Below are 22,691 nucleotides of genomic sequence, written 5' to 3' on the forward strand. Positions count from 1 at the left end.
TAAGAAAGAATACTGCAACAAAAGAACAAACAAAAGAAATAAACAAGTAGTACGATTTATTTATATTGGTAATCATTTCAGTTCACTATTGGGATCATAAATGACTGCTGTTAAGTAGTAGTTCATTGTGGGTTCGTCAAATAAAATGAAAAAAAAATCGAAAACCAATACCTTCCGCAACGTCACTTATGACACGTATTCAAAATGGCGGCCGCGGCTATGGTAAGTGGAAAAGCGAACTCTTTCTTCAAACTACACATCGCCGATACTGTCTTCCCATATTACCCCAGAAACAGTGCTGTAATTGTGGCAGAGTAGAGGTATAACATGGTCCGTAAATAACGTTTAAATGGCAACAAGATGTGGATTCACAGGAGTTCGCTGCTGTTTGAATTTTGAGGATGCTAACTGCTTGCTGGAGTTAGCTAAGTTAGCTAGCGTTACCTAGCTTAACTGTCAGTTAAGCTGTGGCTAGAAAAACTGATTTGCGTATTTTGCCTGGTATATTAAAATCTTCCGACAAAGTATAAATAAACACACACTTGGTTGGTGGGCTGTCACTCGCTGTACAGCCGAAATAAATCAGCTAGCCGAACTTTGGCTTAACGTTAGCTGTTAGCAGGCAGCGTCAGTTTGAGGTTGTTGCCGGTATAGCAAGTTTAAAGTATTGAAATATATCAAGATGACGGCAGCAGATCAGCTACAGAATAAAAACACAACACTAATGAGACTGTCTTTGTTGTTCAACTGTGCTGGTACTTTGTGATAACATAAATATAGTTCAAGTCTGTACCCATGTTTGCTAACTTCCTTCAGTGCCATATCATAACTCAGAATGCCCTATAATTAATACGTGCTCCCCTGGGACTTGTTCCTCATGTGCATGTGGTGTTTCAGTTTCACAGGGTCATAATTAGGCTTTTAATCATGGAACAATGCAGAATGACACCGACACACGTCTAGACAAAGTAATTACAGTAAATTTGAATGTGGCTCAGCTGGTAGAGGGTGTCATCACTAAGTTTGGTATTGGGCTCCCCCAGTCTACATTTCCAAATGTTCAGGCACTGAGCTAGACAATGAACCCCAATGGTTAGGCCAGTACTTTGTATGGTAGCTGTGTGTGAAAGACAGCTCAACTGTAAAGCAGATAAATACAGTCCGTTTACCACACCATTTAGATTTTGTTTTGGGTTAACGCATCAAACCATTTTTCTGTTGCTACAGCTTTATGTTTGGGTTCAAAATAAATCTCCCAAGTATCATATCTCCTGCTGACTGCAGCCAGTTTCTCAAAGGCATGTGGAGAACTCTGTTTCTCTGTCGCATTCTGGCAAACACAAGCATAGATGTCATGTGAAGTTTTTCTCTTTACCTCTTCGCCATCTCTGAATCACCTAGGCGACAGTTGTATGCTCCGTGTCTCCTATCTCAGCTTGGAAACCCTGTAGGTCCCTCAGTGTCTACATGCCATGGTCTGTATGAATCTTTGCAGCGTTGTCTTCACAGGAACAGATTTACAGCTATAGCTTTTTGCCATTTAAAAAAGAAAACCATACTGGGGAATATTCAGTTCCATAGAAATATCCATTTATTTTCCCCCAGTCAAATTTTTATTGACTTGAATAGATTTCTCTCACTTTTTCATCTTGCTGGCTAAAGTATATCCCAATATGTAAAAGCCCTGATTATGTTTCTGGATAAACTTGAGAGAGTAACTGAGATGTTGGTTTTGGTTTATTGTTAGAGGAAAGCCGGGCATCGTATGCATTTTTGATGTACATTGTCTTCCCTGCAAATAGAAACAACACTTTTGCAGGTGAGGTGTAATACAGATAAGTTATAACACGTTTCTGTGTATGCAGTTACATCATGATTAGGAAGCAGTTTCAGGTTTACTCTGCTTGAATGCATTTCTTGAAAGATAAAACACACACTGCTATTAGTGCAAAGTAACTGTCCCTCTTATCTTTTTCCTTTAATTTGACGCGCAGCATAGCCTGTACCTCTGTCATAAAGCCACAGTATTTGTAATTACTGTAAACGTTCTTGTACTTTATGTGGCATGATGAAATTAGTTTATGTTCATTATCTTTTTGTCTTTCATACACTTACACCATGTTTTATATTTGTCAGATCTTCTAATAAACACATTATCTAGCTTTTGTGTGTGGTAAAATATTTGGTGGTGTCTGTGTTGCAGGAGACGTGGTGGGCCTTGCTGCTGTTGTCCTTGTTGCCTGTGGTCCGGCCCTTTTACGTTCCTGGAGTTGCTCCCCGGGACTTCCGTGATGGTGAGACAGTAGATATTAAGGTAAGACTAAAATTCAATTGATCAATATTTCACAGATCAATAGAAACATTGTGATATGGTTGTTTAATGGTTGCCGCCATCACCGCAGCTGAAACAAACTGAACCAAACGGCCAAGCATACCAGAGATGGTTTGATCCCAACCAAACAGGTTATGGGGGAAAGCACCTTACAGGCTCACACCTTGCTATTCCCTTTGAACTTTTGCAAAAAATGGCAGAGTACTGCTGTTAATTATGATTGAGCATTGAAAGTTAACAGATTCCAATGTCATTCAGACCAATCAGGTGTGAGTGTAGTTTTGCGTATCACTATGCAGTATCTGTGACCCAACAAGCCAGTCAGTGAGACCATTTGTTTTTCAGGCAGTGAAGCTGACTAGCTCCCGTACCCAGCTTCCTTATGAATACTACTCCCTCCCTTTCTGTAAGCCAGAATCTGTTTTCTACAAGGGAGAGAACCTGGGTAAGTGTGCTGCTGCAGATATGTGACTTTATCACTTAATTTGACCAGATCCTATTCAGGAAAATCAATGTTATATTACATGCTGCAATAAAAAAAAAAAATACAAATTTTATTTCGCATGTTTTCGTATATGTATATTCTCTTTTGTAGGTGAGGTGTTACGTGGGGACCGTATTGTGAATACCCTTTACAATGTTGAGATGAACAAAGACAAGAAATGTGAGATGATGTGCAACAAGAAAAAGCTCAGCATAGAAGAGAGCAAGCTGGTAGCTGAGCGAATCCAGGAGGAGTATTATGTTCACCTGTGAGCATTCATTCATCACTGTTGTTTGGAGGGTTATCCATTCTAAATGCCTTTCTTCACCAATTGCTTTGTAGAATAACATGCATTAGTTTATTTTTAAATTGTTTTTTTTTCAATGACTTGAAAATAAATCAATGAATTTTGCAATAATTTATCGGAGCATGTCTACTTTAGTGCTTTGTAGCAACCAGTAACATAAGTGGAAGATTCTTTTTAGGCCATATATTTCTAAAAATAACCTTGCTCTCTAGCATTTTGTATGTTGATTGTACAACCAAAACTAATTGAACACCTCCATATGTCTTTCAGTATTGCAGATAACCTGCCAGTTGCCACCAGGTTAGAATTTTACCCCAACAGAGAGGCAGGAGGCGAGGAGGAACAAAAGAAAGATGTGGTGAAGGATATCCAGTTTGAACATGGCTACAGACTGGGCTTTGTCGACAACAACAAGGTGGATGTTATGGGGTTTTGTCATATCTGATTAAGATTTAACTCTTAATAAAGAATACTTTAACTTTGATTGTTGCATATTTAATAATGTTTTCATTTATTAGAATATATGATAGAGAAACACATTTGAAGCAATGTTTTTAGGGGCTTTAAAGTAAACATGTCTTGAAAATTCTGGAGAATTTTAAATAATTCATCCACTGATGATTAAATTATGAAAATGAAACCAATGTCACATGTCTTGGGTAATGTTTTCTTCCTTGAAATTAATTGCAACACTCTTATGCTTGTCCTTTGTTGCGAACAGTCTTCACTCAGGGTCAAGCTAAAAGTCAAATTGTATAGACTTAAATGACCTGAAACGTGTTGAAAATTACGGGACCTCAGGAAGACAGTCAAAACATTTTTTGTCTTTTTATTTTAATTTTTTGAAATTGAAATGTGGAAAACAGTGAGTGCATGCCACTAGCACAACAGGAAATAGCAGCAGTACTGGAAATAGAGCAGAAGTCAGCATTTTGTTTAATGTAGAACTGAAATGATGTTTGATGTTTAAGGGCACTAATCTTTGTCTTGTGCCTTCCCTTTTCTTCTTCACAGTTTTATCTGCACAACCACCTCTCCTTCATCCTGTACTTCCACAGGGAGAAGCTGGAAGAGGGGGAAATTCACGACTACAGGGTGGTGCGATTTGAGGTCGTACCCCAAAGTGTAAAAGTAGATGGTAGGTGTAGACACGCCTGAACAGCTTAAGTAACGCTTCTGCCCATGGTGATTAAAAACTATTTGCATAGCAGGAAGACACACAAGTGTTGCCTCCAAAGAGGCCAGTAAAGTAAAAGTTGTTATCACTGACTCCTTGTAGCACTTTTGTTTTATTGTAGTGTAATTATTTCTTCTCAGACCTGAAAGCAGTGGAAAATGAAAAGACTTGCACCTTGCCTGAGGCCAGTGGCTCTGCACCCCAGGAGATTGACCCAAACAAGGAGAATGAGGTCCTCTTCACCTACTCTGTCCACTGGGAGGTCAGTGATGGGATTCTCAGTGAAACATCTTTTAACCAAGAGTCAGACCAGTCTTTAACCCCGAATAAATTCCTAAAACATGTGTTTGATTCATTTATTTTTGTCCATTTGAGCATCTTACTCTCTTGCTCTCTTTTGATTTCTTTTATACCTTTTTGTTCTTTTCAAATCAATTCTACTAAAGTACTAAAAAGTCAAAACAATAAATAAGTGTTACTGTTCAAATCTTGAAGACTGCAGTTGTAGGGTTTATCAATTCACAATCACAGAAGTTGGACTATAATTTCCAAACTGTGAGTTTTCTAGGAAATGGATTTAAGCAAAGGTATATAAGTGTAGAGGAAGGACTGCTGACCCTCCTGTCCCCTCTGTGCAGGAGAGTGAGGTGAAGTGGGCATCTCGCTGGGACACATACCTGACCATGAGCGACGTCCAGATTCACTGGTTCTCCATTGTCAACTCTGTGGTGGTCGTCTTCTTCCTGTCTGGTATGTCCAATTTTTCACAAATCCTGCTCAGCTCAACTGTCATCATGTCCATATCAACACAATAAAGCACCTTAAGTAATTAGGCACATGGACCTTTGAAGCTTGTGAATGTTATGTAAGTCTATTAAATCCGTATTGTGTCATACATACAAAAGATAAATCAGCATGTGAAAAGTTAAAATTTCCGTCATCATATCTGACTGACATCTTTGTTGTTCCCTGTCTTTTCTCCCTCAGGGATTCTGAGTATGATCATTATCAGGACCTTGAGGAAGGACATCGCTAACTACAACAGAGAGGATGACATTGTAAGAAAATGAAAACCTAACACCTAAGAGAGTTGTCATGGTTTCAGCCATTCCTTGGGGAAAGAACACTAATAATGTGTCCAGGCACTTGACCACGTTTTTCTTCTCCCTAACCAGGAGGACACCATGGAGGAGTCGGGATGGAAGAATGTCCATGGTGATGTCTTCAGGCCACCTCAGTATCCCATGATCCTCAGCTCTCTGCTGGGCTCAGGGATCCAGCTCTTCTGCATGATCCTCATCGTCATCTGTGAGTTTGTTATCTCTATCATCAGTTCCCTAGTGATGTTGACAGTTTGTTGAACTTTCATTCATATTGTCATATAGATCAATAAATGGAGTGGATTAACTTTAAGTTCTGCATAAGGACCTTATATGTTTGTCAATGTATATGAAAAATCTATCTTTGAAAAATTCAAACTGCCATGTTTCCTGTGTGTGTAGTTGTTGCCATGTTGGGCATGTTGTCTCCATCCAGTAGAGGAGCCTTGATGACCACTTCTTGCTTCCTTTTCATGTTCATGGGGTAAGAGCCAAATTCATCTGTCTGAGCCCCACTAAGAAAAACCCCAAAGATGCTTCTTTTCAAATAAAATGTTTTTACACTGCTTTTTCCTGTGGATGTGTTTCCTGCAGTGTATTTGGTGGCTACTTTGCTGGCAGACTGTACCGCACACTGAAGGGCCATCGGTGGAAGAAAGGAGCATTTTGTGTGAGTCAATAATGAATTAAAAAAATTGCCTTTCATCACTCCAGAGTTTGTATATTCACATATTTTTCAATGCAAACCCAATGTTTGCTTTGTGTTTTTCAAACAAGTCTATTAAATTTTTATGCATTTTGAAATTGTGTTGCTGTAAACAACTAGGCTTAGCTTGTCCTTGTTTGTCTCCTCTGTAGACAGCAACTCTGTATCCTGCAGTGGTTTTTGGAATTTGTTTCATCCTCAACTGTTTCATCTGGGGAGAACACTCCTCTGGGGCGGTGAGTGTCATGGCTCAGAAACACACATCTAAAATGTATCACAGATTAAGAAACGGCAATTCCTTTACTGTAATTGTGATGTTAATATGAGTAATAGATATAGTTATAGTTGTAATAAATCACTTGTAATACTTGAACCACTTAAACTTGAACCTATATAAATCTTGTTACATATAAAAAGTTAAATTCTTAAACAATAAAACAAACTTGCTCATTTCAGTGCACACAGAGATTTTGTTGCTACAAACTTGCATGTTCTGGTATGATGTTGGCTAATGTTAGATATCGCTGTGTAACTGACATTACTTGGCCGATTTCTTCATCTTTCTTTACTTGTGCTGTTGCCATTCTGTGTTTGTAACTTGACTCAGATAAACATTTCAATGGCTTTATCACAAAATCAAACCAGCAAGTAAACACACTGTTATTGAAATGTTTATCTGTGACATGCTGAAAAGTAAAACATAACAGAAGCAAAGAAAAGTAATAAAAGTAGTTCAGTGTTATCAGTTATACGTAGAAATACCTATCTTAGGTTTGCTAACATTAGCCACCACAAGATACTCATCTATTCATACAAGATACTGGTATGAATTCATTCATAAGAGGAAGAACAGTTCCAGTTTTATTTGTAATAAGAACATTAAAAGACATTCAAAAAATATCTGTAATGTCATCATTTGTTTATTCAGCAACATAATCACCTGTGATATCTATAATTTAAAAACATATATTTTGTAAGCACGAGACTTGATAGACAGGTATGACTTGTCTTTGTTGTTTCGCAATGAAGAAAACGCCTGAGAACATATATCACATGACCATTCACCATACACTGAGCATGAGCGAGCTGGTGTGAACAAAAAGATTTCAGTAACAAGAAAAGTTGAGAGAAAGCAAGTGGCAGCATGGTGTACTACAACGTAAGACACCGGAACTAGATTTATTACAAAAGAGCATATAGGCGGTTGGTTTATCTTCATTTTCTAATTTAAAGTTTATCAGTACATTGACTTGGATTCTTAAACATTGTCATTTATCTTTTAACAATTCTTCCCGTGTCCCTGTTCTTCTCTCTCACCCCATCAGGTTCCTTTCACTACAATGCTGGCCCTGCTGTGCATGTGGTTTGGTATCTCCATGCCTTTGGTCTACCTGGGCTACTACTTTGGCTTCCGCAAGCAGCCGTATGATAACCCAGTACGCACCAACCAGATCCCTCGGCAGGTCCCAGAGCAGCGGTGGTACATGAACAAGTTTGTAGGGTGAGTGTTTAAGCAATCTAAAAGTCTGATCGTAATTCCTGGCCAGTTACTGGGACGGCTGTCGCCTGTAGTGTAGTGTTTGAACTTTTGAGTTGAGGCATGATCTTCTTTTCTTTCCGCCAGAATCCTGATGGCTGGGATCCTGCCATTTGGTGCCATGTTCATTGAACTCTTCTTCATTTTCAGTGTGAGTACAGCTGCTCTGCTCTGTTACGATCAGTTCAAAGTCAGTCATCTCTTCCTTCAATAAATTTAAACTTAATACTGATAGAAGTTTCATTTGGTGGATAAGTAACTTATGTGAAGTCAGGTGGTTTAGTCCTCACACTTACTATGACTTACACATAAATGTAAGTTAATGTGTGTGTGTGTGTGTGTGTGTGTGTGTGTGTGTGTGGTGTGTGTGTGTGTGTGTGTGTGTGGTGTGTGTGTGTGTCACCACCTACAGGCCATCTGGGAGAATCAGTTTTATTATCTCTTTGGCTTCCTGTTTCTGGTATTCATCATCTTGGTGGTCTCCTGCTCTCAGATCAGCATTGTCATGGTTTATTTCCAGCTCTGTGCAGAGGTAAGTTCATTGAGGCTTTTAATAAACATCAGTACTGTAGCCTGTAATTGGCCTCTCTTCTTTTGGAGTCAAGTATATAATGAAAAGGATTAACGTGGGAATGTGGTTGGGATGCTCTGCAGCTCATTTCCAGAGAGTAGCTGGTTGAAGGTTTCCTCATACTCAGACTTCAACACAAATTGTTGGAATAAGCACAACTTACATTTTTCAAAGATCAAGTTAGTCTTCTGATATATTTGATTCCAGATGAAGTAATGAAAGTAAAACATGGAATAAGTGGAAAGCTGTGTATATAGTGATCTCGTTTGTGTGTGTCACATTGATCACTATAAGAAGAAGATGATTATAACCATTTCTTCCTCTTTCTTTATTTCTCATGCAGATATCATTGACATTTGTATATTTATTACATGAATATAAAGTAATGAACAGGGTGAAAACATGACACTTCACTCACGTGCAAAAAATTGTTTAACCATTTGTGTGGCATTGATTCTGTTTGCTTTTTGATCATCCATATAAGCGGTTGATCAATGTAACCATAATCACTATAAACATTTTCCACCATGCTCTATTAAAGCAGAATTTAAATCCCACATGTACCAGCCATCAAAGTTGAGAGGTTACAGTGCAAACATAATCTGCTTGTAGCTGAACACCATGATTTCTGATGGTGCAGAACTTCCAAAATGTGAACAAATACAGGTTAAAAACCAAAATAAAATAGAAGCTTTGGTTACATCATTAAAAAACAGTTATAGACAATATCTAGTGGTAATTTGCAGTATGAAGAAAGTGCTGTAGTGTCTGATAAAAGTTTATGTTCTCAGTGTTGAAGTATGCTGCAGTTAGACTCAGATTTGTGCTCTACTGTTCCTACTTGAACCTCATCTGCATCATCCATAAACACACCCCTGTGCTGTGTTGTGTCTGTCTCTCGTCACTATCAGGACTACCGATGGTGGTGGAGAACTTTCCTGGTGTCAGGAGGCTCAGCGTTCTACGTCCTCATTTACGCTGTCTTCTACTTTGTCAACAAGGTAAAGCCCCGTTTGATTCTACTGCAGCTAAAGACATCAGTGTCCTAATAGCACTCATTGCGTGAAATAATTAGTAACCATAATGTCATCAGGGCTTTTTTTATTTAGGCCCTAGACTTCTAATGTTTGGCAATAAAAACTGTTATAAACTTAGGGAACTGAGTCTGAGAGGTCCCATATTTTACACTTTTCTAGTGTCTTATTTGAAGATATTTTAGTTGTTTTTAAATATCAAAAACCATCTCAATGTAGGTTGTTTTTTGAGTCTCGCTTTTGATTGGCTGACTGTTTTCTGAGTGACACACAGCAATTGTAGCCTACTGCTCTATCTAGGTAAAACCTATCAGTAAGTACAAACGGTGATCGTCAGTCAGCACTAAAATGAGCCAAACAGGTGAACAACTTCCAGTGAAGTTCAAATGTCTGGGCTGAAGCAACAAGAAAAGACATTTTGTGACTGGAGGGGTCTAGAGACTTCAATGCTAAATACCATTTAAAATCTGGCGCTCTGGCTCTTGTCATAAACATCCTGTTGTGTCTGAATAAAGCTGTAACACAGTGAGCATAGTAGAGATCTCTATGAATGACAAAAGCCTTCACTTTGACAGCTTGATGAAGGCTGTAATGGTAAGGATCCTGTGACTGAAAAGGTTAGTTACAGAGAACTAATGGTCAGAAAATGTCAGGTTCTGTTGTTTTGATTTTGACAGTTCTTTAAAGTCCAGCTGTTGCAAATCCACCAACTCTATGGGAGTGAAGGCTAAATGGACAGCATGCTGAAACTGATTCCTCATTTGTTTATTCTTACCCAGCTGGATATAGTGGAGTTCATCCCCTCCCTGTTGTACTTCGGCTATACGACCCTGATGGTGCTGTCGTTCTGGCTGCTAACGGGCACGATCGGCTTCTACGCAGCCTACATGTTCATCAGGAAAATCTACGCTGCAGTCAAGATCGACTGAGTCATCACCATCGCTGCTGATTTTTGGGGGCTTTTCTTTGTTTTTTTCGTCACATTTGTTTTTTTACATACATATTTTTTATTCTTCATGTCCAACAAGCACTGACTTGTGTTTAGAGGGAACAAGAGGGGTGTTTTTACGGCGTAACAGCCCCACCCACTGGCCTCATGGGGGAAGAACAGCAAGGTGGCAGAGCTAAACCAGCTGTTTCTCTCTCTCTCTCTCTCCCTCTCTCCCTCGCTTCTTTCCTCCTCCTCTCTCTAGGACAGACTCAGAGGGAATTCCCCTCTGATGGGACAGTTAATGTCCTCTGCTGTTTCACCTTGCACACAACACAGTGGGCCAAAGCTTGTTAAACCATGGTTTCTGCACATGTTCGTTTTGTCTTTTCATTTTGTGTTATGAGTCTAATTTATCCAAGTTTTTATTTTTGTCATCCCAGGATTTATCTCTGACTAAATCTTTTTCAAACACCTCCTGGGAAACTTTCCTCTAATTTCCTTACGTAAATTCTGTCTTTAGTTTTTCCATTGTCTCTCTTTTCAAATGTGACTATGGTGTCATGTCAGAGACTTTACAGATCAGGGAAGGGTTGGAGAGTCTAACTGTGGTTATGGTGTTAACTTTGTCGTGTTGAACTGATACAGATGGAAATTATGATGGGAAGTTCTGCATTGTAACACAAGAAAGGATAAATTAAATGTTCTATTATTTTTTACTTCAGTTTCCATGTCCTGGTGTGACCATGTTAACCACAACTGTAATCAAAATATTAGCTTCTCCTTCCAAAACAATGGGTCTCAAAATATTGGTCCATTTCTTCTAAACGACAAAGAACAGCTCTGAATGGGACTATGAACCCGATGCCCTGAAGCAGTGGACTGTTGGGTAAAGCCGCTGGAGTCACTGGAGAAAAGGAAACGCTACAGTCAACACAGAAATGACAAGGAGGAGGAACCTTTTGAATTTAAAAGTCTGTAACACAAGTACGGTTTGAAGCTTTTCCAATAGTAACTTATAAAAAAGAAGTACACATCAACCATGCCGTCAGTGTAGCCTTAGCAGTGCTGGATGCCTGCTGAACTATGCAGTTATGGAAACAAGTGCAAAGTGGCTGTTTGTGAAGGTTATTTCAAAGGACCATTTTTGTTGTGAGATATCTGGAGTCTGGATCTAATGTATGATACAGTATGTGTAAAATACGTAAAAAGATTTTTGAAAGCCAGCAAGATCACCTCTGTTTCTACCAGTAGTGGTAGACATCATTCTGACAGTGCTCAAGTGTAAGGGGAAGAGCATTGAAATGTAATCCACAGTGTTCATATTAGATGTGTACAGTGTAGACTGATACTTATACCCTTGCATTACAACTCGTGGTCTTTTTTGTTTGGGTTTTTTTTCTCCGTTTCAAATGACATCTTTGTTGTAACAAAAAATTGGTTGCACCTTTTGAGGTATTTTTCAGCTAAAAGACTTAAAATGCATTTAGATCATGGGTGGAACCTGATTAGAAATGTGACTTGACGAGCTACTCAAGCTAAGAACTTCCCATAGAGAACCAATGTATTTTACTGTAGCTAAATCACACATCAAATTACACCATAATCACTTTCTTGCCAAGAATTAGATGAGAAGACTGATCGTCATAACTTTCTGTTGGATTTGAAACGACCATGAGCAGCTAGTTAGCTTAGCACAAAGACTGGGTGGAAAAAATTAGGTAAGGAGTGTCCAAAGGTAACAATACCCACCTGCCAGCATCTGTAAATCTCACTAATTATCACATTATATCTCATTTGTTTAATCCGTCCAAATACCACAACGTGTCATGTAAAAACACGTGAAGTTGTGATCTGGACTATTTCTTGGCTATGCTCAATGACTTTTTGAGAAGATGTTTTTGGACCGATTAGACTGATGTTAATTAGTGAGTTTTAAAGGTGCTAGTAGGCACATTTTTTGTTTGGCAAGAAAGCCAAAAGGTGAATTTCGAAAAATTCTGATTTTCAAATTAATCCTTTAAAGACAATACTGGCAAGTCAATAGCAGTTTAACTTTTCTATACTGTACATCTCAAGTACAGGTCTCTGCTGCCTTGTAACATAAGGTCCTGCAAAGCACTGGCACACAGGAACATATAATTGCAGTAAACTGTAGTTAGTGGTGGTTGTTACCAGCTAAAATTTGCTCCTAAACAAAAAAAATTGGAGTTGTATTTATCGTAGTCTTAATGGTTATCATCAAACTGGTTTTAGTGAAGAGCTGAAGTGCTTCACTTGATTTTTTTTTTTTTTATATATATAATGGTAGTAGTAGCCGTTTTTGCACAGAAATAAAGGTGATTTGTCAGTGCAGGGCTATACAGAGAAGGGACAGGTGCCTCGATCAACCCTGATTCTCCAGGGGCAAAAACAGATGAATGAATGGAACAACTCGTCGTCCTGTGCCCACCCCTTCCTTCATTTGAATCAAGCACCCCTCAGCTGTTGAGCTGCTTGAAGGGAGCGAGACAAGGCTAAATATTTAAGTTACCCCTGCCACTTGCTATGGGACATGACTGCTCTGTAAAGCATCAGTGGTAGCCTCAATTCAAATGAGTGTACTCCTGTAAAGACCTTTACTCTTTCATTTATTTCCATTCCATCAGATACCATATCCTATTCACTGTACCACCCTCTGCCCTTGGTATTATGTCGAAGAGTTACTAAGCTCTGACACTTGGCTGCTGTCTTACATAAAGACAGACACTCCTCTCCTGCTGTCGAAGTGCACATGCCAGGGGAGATTTTTTACAGATGGACTTTTAAGTGGCCCAAGTCATGCATGTGTATGTATGATTGAGGGGTTTACAATGTAAATAAAAGAAAACAGCTTTGTATTTGTTGCGTTTTGCTGTTTGTGGCGCTCTCTATGATTCCTGTCATCGTTTTAGCCAGAAGCATGACGCTCATGATGACTTTCAAAGGAACTTGTTTCTGTTTTTTTTTCCTCTTTTGTTTCTTTTACAGAATGTCCAATTACAAAAGTGTACAATGACAAAACAATAAAGTGATGACAAGTTGAATATGAGAATGAGCTTCCATTGTGTATTTGAAATATTCTTAAAGGGGCACTTCAGTTTCATGCTGGAATACTGCTCATAATATAAAAACGACATTGATCTGTTGATCGATCAGTTGTAAGTTTTCTCTGACGTTAAGTGCGGTCTCTTGCTGGGAGCGGATGGTGGTGAATGTGCCTCAGAATGAGCGTCAGTGTGTAATAAGGCATAAAAAATTGTAATACTGTAATAAGACATAAAAAAGTAATATTATTAGGAATAAAAATGTCAGAAAAACATCATAATATGTTAAGGCATAAAAGGTCATAATATAGTAAGACATAAAACAACCTAAATACGTCACAATACAATGAGGCATGAAAAATCATGGAAACGTCATATTATAGTAAGGCATAAAAAGTCATAAAAACGACATAGTATAATAAGGCATATAAACGTCATAGTATATTAAGTCATGAAGATTCATAAAAACGACATAGTAGAGTAATGCATAAAAAGTCATAGAAAAGTCATAGTATAATAAGGCATATAAACGTCATAGTATATTAAGTCATGAAGATTCATAAAAACGACATAGTATAGTAAGGCATAAAAAGACAGCATAGTAAAGCATGAAAAGTCATAAAAAGGTCATAGTATAATAAGGAATAGAAAGTCATAGTATAGTAAGGCATGAAAAGTCATAAAAACGACATAGTTTAGTAAGGCATAAAAAGTCATAAAAAAGTCATAGTATATATAGGCATAAAAAGTCATAAAAATGACATAGTATAGTAAGGCATAAAAAGTCAGAAAAACGTCATAGTATATATAGGCATAAAAAGTCATAAAAACGTCATAGTATATATAGGCATAAAAAGTCATAAAAACGTCATAGTATAATAAGGCATAAAAAGTCATAGTAGAGAAAGGCATAAAAAGTTATAAAAATGACACAGTATAGTAAGGCATAAAAAGTAATAGTATAGTAAGGCATTAAAAGTTATAAAAATGACACAGTATAGTAAGGCATAAAAAGTTATAGTATAATAAGACATAAAAACTCATAGTATAGTAAGGCATAAAAAGTCATAAAATGTCATAGTAGAGTAAGGCATAAAAAGTTATAAAAATGAAACAGTATATTAAGGCATAAAAAGTTATACTATAGTAAGGAATAAAAAGTCATAAAAATGACATAGTATAGAAAAGCATAAAAAGTCATAAAAACGTCATAGTATATATAGGCATAAAAAGTCATAAAAACGTCATAGTATAATAAGGCATAAAAGGTCATAGTAGAGTAAGGCATGAAAAGTTATAAAAATGACACAGTATAGTAAGGCATGAAAAGTCATAGTGTAGTAAGTCATAAAAAGTCATAGTAGAGTAAGGCATAAAAAGTTATAAAAATGAAACAGTATATTAAGGCATAAAAAGTTATACTATAGTAAGGAATAAAAAGTCATAAAAATGACATAGTATAGAAAAGCATAAAAAGTCATAAAAACGTCATAGTATATATAGGCATAAAAAGTCATAAAAAGTCATAGTATAATAAGGCATAAAACGTCATAGTATAATAAGGCATAAAAAGTCATAGTATAGTAAGGCATAAAAGGTCATAGTAGAGTAAGGCATGAAAAGTTATAAAAATGACACAGTATAGTAAGGCATAAAAAGTCATAGTGTAGTAAGGCATAAAAAGTCATAGTAGAGTAAGGCATAAAAAGTTATAAAAATGAAACAGTATATTAAGGCATAAAAAGTTATACTATAGTAAGGAATAAAAAGTCATAAAAATGACATAGTATAGAAAAGCATAAAAAGTCATAAAAACGTCATAGTATATATAGGCATAAAAAGTCATAAAAACGTCATAGTATAATAAGGCATAAAAAGTCATAGTATAGTAAGGCATAAAAGGTCATAGTAGAGTAAGGCATGAAAAGTTATAAAAATGACACAGTATAGTAAGGCATGAAAAGTCATAGTGTAGTAAGGCATAAAAAGTCATAGTAGAGTAAGGCATAAAAAGTTATAAAAATGAAACAGTATATTAAGGCATAAAAAGTTATACTATAGTAAGGAATAAAAAGTCATAAAAATGACATAGTATAGAAAAGCATAAAAAGTCATAAAAACGTCATAGTATATATAGGCATAAAAAGTCATAAAAACGTCATAGTATAATAAGGCATAAAAAGTCATAGTATAGTAAGGCATAAAAGGTCATAGTAGAGTAAGGCATGAAAAGTTATAAAAATGACACAGTATAGTAAGGTATGAAAAGTCATAGTGTAGTAAGGCATAAAAAGTCATAGTATAGTAAGGCATAAAAACTCATAGTGTAGTAAGGCATAAAAAGTCATAGTTTAGTAAGGCATAAAAAATCGTAAAAATGACACAGTATAGTAAGGCATAAAAAGTTATAGTATAGTAAGGCATAAAGTCATGAAAACGTCATTATAGTAAGGCATAAAAAGTCATGAAAACGACATAATATAGTGAGGCATAAAATGTTCATAGCATAGTAAGGCATAAAAAGTCATAGTATAGTAAAGCATAAAAAGTCATGAAAACAACATAGTATAGTAAGGCATAAAAGGTCATATATACATCATAGTATAGTAAGGCATAAAAAGTAATAGTGTAGTAAGGCATGAAAAGTCATGAAAACGACATAGTATAGTAAGGCATAAAAAGTCATAAAAGCAACATAGTATAGTAAGGCATAAAAAGTCATAAAAAGTCATAGTATAGTAAGGCATAAAAAGTAGTAGTATAGTAAGGCATAAAAGGTCATATAAATGCTATAGTATAGTGAGGCATAAAAAGTCATAAAAAAGTCATAGTATAGTAAGGGATAAAAGTAATAGTGTTGTAAGGCATAAAAAGTCATAGTATAGTAAGGCATAAAAAGTCATGAAAATTACACAGTATAGTGAGGCATAAAAAGTCATAGCATAGTATTGCATGAAAAGTCATAAAAACGACATAGTGTAGTAAAACATAAAAAGTCAATCGTATAGTAAGGCATAAAAAGTCATAAAATGTCATAGTAGAGTAAGGCATAAAAAGTTATACAAAATGACACAGTATAGTAAGGCATAAAAAGTTATAGTATAGTAAGGAATAAAAAGTTATAAAAATGACACAGTATAGTAAGGCATAAAAATTTATAGTATAGTAAGGAATAAAAAGTTATAAAAATGACACAGTATAGTAATGCATAAAAAGTTATAGTATAATAAGACATAAAAACTCATAGTATAGTAAGGCATAAAAAGTCATAAAATGTCATAGTAGAGTAAGGCATAAAAAGTTATAAAAATGAAACAGTATATTAAGGCATAAAAAGTTATACTATAGTAAGGAATAAAAAGTCATAAAAATGACATAGTATAGAAAAGCATAAAAAGTCATAAAAACGTCATAGTATATATAGGCATAAAAAGTCATAAAAACGTCATAGTATAATAAGGCATAAAACGTCATAGTATAATAAGGCATAAAAAGTCATAGTATAGTAAGGCATAAAAGGTCATAGTAGAGTAAGGCATGAAAAGTTATAAAAATGACACAGTATAGTAAGGCATGAAAAGTCATAGTGTAGTAAGGCATAAAAAGTCATAGTAGAGTAAGGCATAAAAAGTTATAAAAATGAAACAGTATATTAAGGCATAAAAAGTTATACTATAGTAAGGAATAAAAAGTCATAAAAATGACATAGTATAGAAAAGCATAAAAAGTCATAAAAACGTCATAGTATATATAGGCATAAAAAGTCATAAAAACGTCATAGTATAATAAGGCATAAAAAGTCATAGTATAGTAAGGCATAAAAGGTCATAGTAGAGTAAGGCATAAAAAGTCATAGTATAGTAAGGCATAAAAACTCATAGTGTAGTAAGGCATAAAAAGTCATAGTTTAGTAAGGCATAAAAAATCGTAAAAATGACACAGTATAGTAAGGCATAAAAAGTTATAGTATAGTAAGGCATAAAAAGTCATGAAAACGTCATTATAGTAAGGCATAAAAAGTCATGAAAACGACATAATATAGTGAGGCATAAAATGTTCATAGTATAGTAAGGCATAAAAAGTAATAGTGTAGTAAGGCATGAAAAGTCATGAAAACGACATAGTATAGTAAGGCATAAAAAGTCATAAAAGCAACATAGTATAGTAAGGCATAAAAAGGCATAAAAAGTCATAGTATAGTAAGGCATAAAAAGTCATGAAAATTACACAGTATAGTGAGGCATAAAAAGTCATAGCATAGTATTGCATGAAAAGTCATAAAAACGACATAGTGTAGTAAAACATAAAAAGTCAATCGTATAGTAAGGCATCAAAAGTTATAGTATAGTAAGGCATAAAAAGTCATGAAAACGACATATTATAGTAAGGCATAAAATGTTCCTAGCATAGTATTGCATGAAAAGTCATAAAAACGACATAATATAGTAAGGCATAAAAAGTTCATAGTATAGTAAGGAATAAAAAGTCATAAAAATGACATAGTATAGAAAAGCATAAAAAGTCATAAAAACGTCATAGTATATATAGGCATAAAAAGTCATAAAAACGTCATAGTATAATAAGGCATAAAAAGTCATAGTATAGTAAGGCATAAAATGTTCATAGTATAGTAAGGCATAAAAAGTCATAGTATAGTAAGGCATAAAAAGTCATAGTATAGTAAGGCATAAAAAGTTATATTATAGTAAGACATAAAAAGTCATAAAAACGACATAGTATAGTAAGGCATAAAAAGTCATGAAAACGACATAATATAGTAAGGCATAAAAAGTTCATTGTATAGTAAGGCATAAAAAGTCGTAGTATAGTAAGGCATAAAAGGTCATAAAAACATTATAGTATAGTATGGCATAAAAAGTCATACTATAGTAAGACATAAAAAGTCATAAAAACGGCATAGTATCGTAAGGCATAAAAAGTAATAGTGTTGAAAGGCCTGAAAAGTCATAAAAACGACATAGTATAGTAAGGCATAAAAAGTCATAAAAGCAACATAGTATAGTAAGGCATAAAAAGGCATAAAAAGTCATAGTATAGTAAGGCATAAAAAGTCATGAAAATTACACAGTATAGTGAGGCATAAAAAGTCATAGCATAGTATTGCATGAAAAGTCATAAAAACGACATAGTGTAGTAAAACATAAAAAGTCAATCGTATAGTAAGGCATCAAAAGTTATAGTATAGTAAGGCATAAAAAGTCATGAAAACGACATATTATAGTAAGGCATAAAATGTTCCTAGCATAGTATTGCATGAAAAGTCATAAAAACGACATAATATAGTAAGGCATAAAAAGTTCATAGTATAGTAAGGAATAAAAAGTCATAAAAATGACATAGTATAAAAAAGCATAAAAAGTCATAAAAACGTCATAGTATATATAGGCATAAAAAGTCATAAAAACGTCATAGTATAATAAGGCATAAAAAGTCATAGTATAGTAAGGCATAAAATGTTCATAGTATAGTAAGGCATAAAAAGTCATAGTATAGTAAGGCATAAAAAGTCATAGTATAGTAAGGCATAAAAAGTTATATTATAGTAAGACATAAAAAGTCATAAAAACGACATAGTATAGTAAGGCATAAAAAGTCATGAAAACGACATAATATAGTAAGGCATAAAAAGTTCATTGTATAGTAAGGCATAAAAACTCGTAGTATAGTAAGGCATAAAAGGTCATAAAAACATTATAGTATAGTATGGCATAAAAAGTCATACTATAGTAAGACATAAAAAGTCATAAAAACGGCATAGTATCGTAAGGCATAAAAAGTAATAGTGTTGAAAGGCATGAAAAGTCATAAAAACGTCATCGTATAATAAGGCATAAAAAGTCATAGCATAGTATTGCATGAAAAGTCATAAAAACGACATAATATAGTAAGGCATAAAAAGTTCATAGTATAGTAAGGCATAAAAAGTCATGAAAACGACATAATATAGTAAGGCATAAAAAGTTCATAGTATAGTAAGGCATAAAAAGTAATAGTATAGTAAGACATAAAAAGTCATGAAAACGACATAGTATAGTAAGGCATAAAAGTCATAAAAACATCATAGTATAGTAAGGCATAAAAAGTCATAGTATAGTGAGGGATAAAAAGTCATAAAAACGACACAGTATAGTAAGGCATAAAACGTCATCGTTTACTAAGGCATAAAAAATTATAAAAACGACAAAGTATAGTAAGGCCAAAAAAATCATGAAAATTCATAGTATAGTAAGGCATAAAAAGTCATAGTATAGTGAGGCATAAAAAGTCACAGTATAGTAAGGCATAAAAAGTTATAGCATAGTAAGGCATGAAAAGTCATTAAAACGACACAGTATAGTAAGGCATAAAAGGTCATAGTTTAATAAGGCATAAAAAGATATAGTATAGTAAGGCATAAAAAGTCGTAAAAACGACAAAGTATAGTAAGGCACAAAAAGTCATGAAAATTCATAGTATAGTAAGGCATAAAATGTTCATAGTATAGTAAGGCATAAAAAGTCACAGTATAGTAAGGCATAAAAAGTTATAGCATAGTAAGGCATGAAAAGTCATAAAAACGACATAGTATAGTAAGGCATAAAAGGTTATAGTATAGTAAGGCATAAAAAGTCATAAAAACGTCATAGTATAGTTAGGCATAAAAAGTCATCGTTTAATAAGGCATAAAAAGACATACTATAGTAAGGCATAAAAAGTCATAAAAACGTCATAGTATAGTAAGGCATAAAAAGTCATAAAAACGACGTTTTGTAGTAAGGCATAAAAAGTCATGAAAACGACAGTATATTGAGGCATAACAAGTTCATAGTATAGTGAGGCATAAAAAGTCACAGTATAGTAAGGCATAAAAAGTCACAAAACATCATAGTATAGTAAGGCATAAAAAGTCATAGTATAGTAAGGCATTAAAAGTCATAAAAACGACATAGTATCGTAAGGTATAAAAAGTAATAGTGTTGAAAGGCATGAAAAGTATTAAAAACGTCATAGTATAATAAGGCATAAAAAGTCATAGCATAGTAAGGGATAAAAAGTCATAAAAACGACACAGTATAGTAAGGCATAAAAAGTCATTGTTTAATAAGGCATAAAAAGATATAGTATAGTAAGGCATAAAAAATTATAAAAACGACAAAGTATAGTAAGGCACAAAAAGTCATGAAAATTCATAATATAGTAAGGTATAAAATGTTCATAGTATAGTAAGGCATAAAAAGTCATAGTATAGTAAGGCATAAAAAGTCATAGTATAGTAAGGCATAAAAAGTTATATTATAGTAAGGCATTAAAAGTCATAAAAACGACATAGTATAGTAAGGCATAAAAAGTAATAGTGATGAAAGGGATGAAAAGTCATAAAAATGTCATAGTATAATAAGGCATAAAAAGTCTCAAAAAGTCATAGTATAGTAAGGCATAAAAAGTCATAGTATAGTAATGCATTAAAAGTCATAAAAACGACATAGTATCGTAAGGCATAAAAAGTAATAGTGTTGAAAGGCATGAAAAGTATTAAAAACGTCATAGTATAATAAGGCTTAAAAAGTCATAGTATAGTAAGGGATAAAAAGTCATAAATACGATAGAGTATAGTGAGGCATAAAAAGTTATAGTATAGTTTGGCATAAAAAGTCATAAAAACGACACAGTATAGTAAGGCATAAAAGGTCATAGTTTAATAAGGCATAAAAAGATATAGTATAGTAAGGCATAAAAAGTCATAGTATAGTTAGGCATAAAAAAGTCATAGTATAGTAAGGCATAAAAAGTCACAAAAAGTCATAGTATAGTAAGGCATAAAAAGTATATAGTATAGTAAGGCATAAAAAGTCATAGTATAGTAAGGCATAAAAAGTCATAAAAAGTCACAGTATGTAAAGGCATAAAAAGTCATAATATAGTAAGGCATGAAAAGTCATAAAAACAACATAGTATAATAAGGCATAAAAAGTAATAGCGTAATAATGCATAAAAAGTCATAAAAACATCATAGTATAGTAAGGCATAACAAGTTCATAGTATAGTGAGGCATAAAAAGTCACAGTATAGTAAGGCATAAAAAGTCACAAAAAGTCATAGTATAATAAGGCATAAAAAGTTCATGGTATAGTAAGGCATAAAAAGTCATAGTATAGTAAGGCATAAAAAGTCATAAAAAGTACATAGTATAGTAAGGCATAAAAAGTCATAGCATAGTATGGCATGAAAAGTCATAAAAACGAAATAGTGTAGTCAGGCATAAAAAGTACATAGTATAGTAAGGCATAAAAAGTAATAGTATACTAAGGCATAAAAAGTCATAAAAAGTCACAGTATAGTAAGGCATAAAAAGTTCATAGTATAGTAAGGCATAAAAAGTTATAGTATAGTAAGTCATAAAAAGTCATAAAAAGTCATAGTATAGTAAGACATAAAAAGTAATAGTATAGTGAGGCATTTAAAGTCATAAAAACTTCATCGTATAATAAGGCATAAAAATTCATAAAAACGTCATAGTATAGTATGGTATAAAACATCATAGTAAAGTAAGTTCTAAAAAGTCATACTATATTAAGGCATAAAAAGTCATAAAAATGACGTAGTATAGTATTGCATAAAAAGTCATAAAAAAGTCATAGTATAGTAAGGCATAAAAAGTCATAGTATAGTAAGACATAAAAAGTCATAAAAACGACATGGTATATCAAGGCATAACAAGTTCATAGTATAGTTAGGCATAAAACGTCATTGTATAGTGAGGCATAAAAAGTCACAAAAAGTCATAGTATAGTAATCATAAAAAGTCATAAAAAGTTATAGTATAGTAAGGCATGAAAAGTCATAAAAACGACATAGTATAATAAGGCATAAAAATTCATAAAAACGTCATAGTATAGTATAGTATAAAACGTCATAGTAAAGTAAGACATGAAAAATCATAAAAACGTCATAGTAAAGTAAGTTATAAAAAAGTCATAGTATAGTAAGGCATAAAAAGTCATAAAAACATCATAGTATAATAAGGCATAAAAAGTCATAGTATAGTAAGCCATAAAATGTCATAAAAATTCATAGTTTAGTAAGGCATAAAAAGACATAGTATAGTAAGGCATAAAAGGTCATAGTATAGTAAGGCAGAAAAAGTCATGAAAAGTCATAGTATAGTAAGGCATCAAAAGTTCATAGTATAGTAAGGCATAAAAAGTCATAGTATAGTAAGACATGAAAAATCATAAAAACGTCATAGTATAGTAAGTTATAAAAAGTCATAGTATAGTAAGGCATAAAAAGTCATAAAAATGACGTAGTATAGTATTGCATAAAAAGTCATAAAAAAGTCATAGTATAGTAAGGCATAAAGCGTCATAGTATAGTATGGCATAAAAAGTCATAAAAACGACACAGTATAGTAAGGCATGAAAAGTCATAGTATAGTAAGGCATACAAATT

The 22,691-nt window shown here is 34.1% G+C and overlaps 1 protein-coding gene across 1 annotated transcript; it reads left to right on the forward strand.

The window, feature by feature from the left end:
• The first annotated feature begins 175 nt into the window (after positions 1-175).
• Positions 176-13,249, forward strand: tm9sf4 (transmembrane 9 superfamily protein member 4). Its single transcript, XM_056384092.1, has 18 exons — positions 176-222; positions 2,204-2,314; positions 2,678-2,777; positions 2,928-3,084; positions 3,394-3,538; positions 4,138-4,261; positions 4,441-4,562; positions 4,939-5,050; positions 5,288-5,358; positions 5,476-5,608; positions 5,803-5,884; positions 5,995-6,070; positions 6,259-6,342; positions 7,432-7,607; positions 7,731-7,794; positions 8,056-8,175; positions 9,126-9,215; positions 10,028-13,249. Exons 1-18 carry the CDS (start codon positions 205-207, stop codon positions 10,175-10,177), a joined length of 1,935 nt encoding a protein of 644 aa, XP_056240067.1. The 5' UTR covers positions 176-204; the 3' UTR covers positions 10,178-13,249.
• Positions 13,250-22,691: the final 9,442 nt, after the last annotated feature.

This window comes from Seriola aureovittata, chromosome 9 (genome assembly GCF_021018895.1).
Source record: "Seriola aureovittata isolate HTS-2021-v1 ecotype China chromosome 9, ASM2101889v1, whole genome shotgun sequence".
NCBI lineage: Eukaryota > Metazoa > Chordata > Actinopteri > Carangiformes > Carangidae > Seriola > Seriola aureovittata.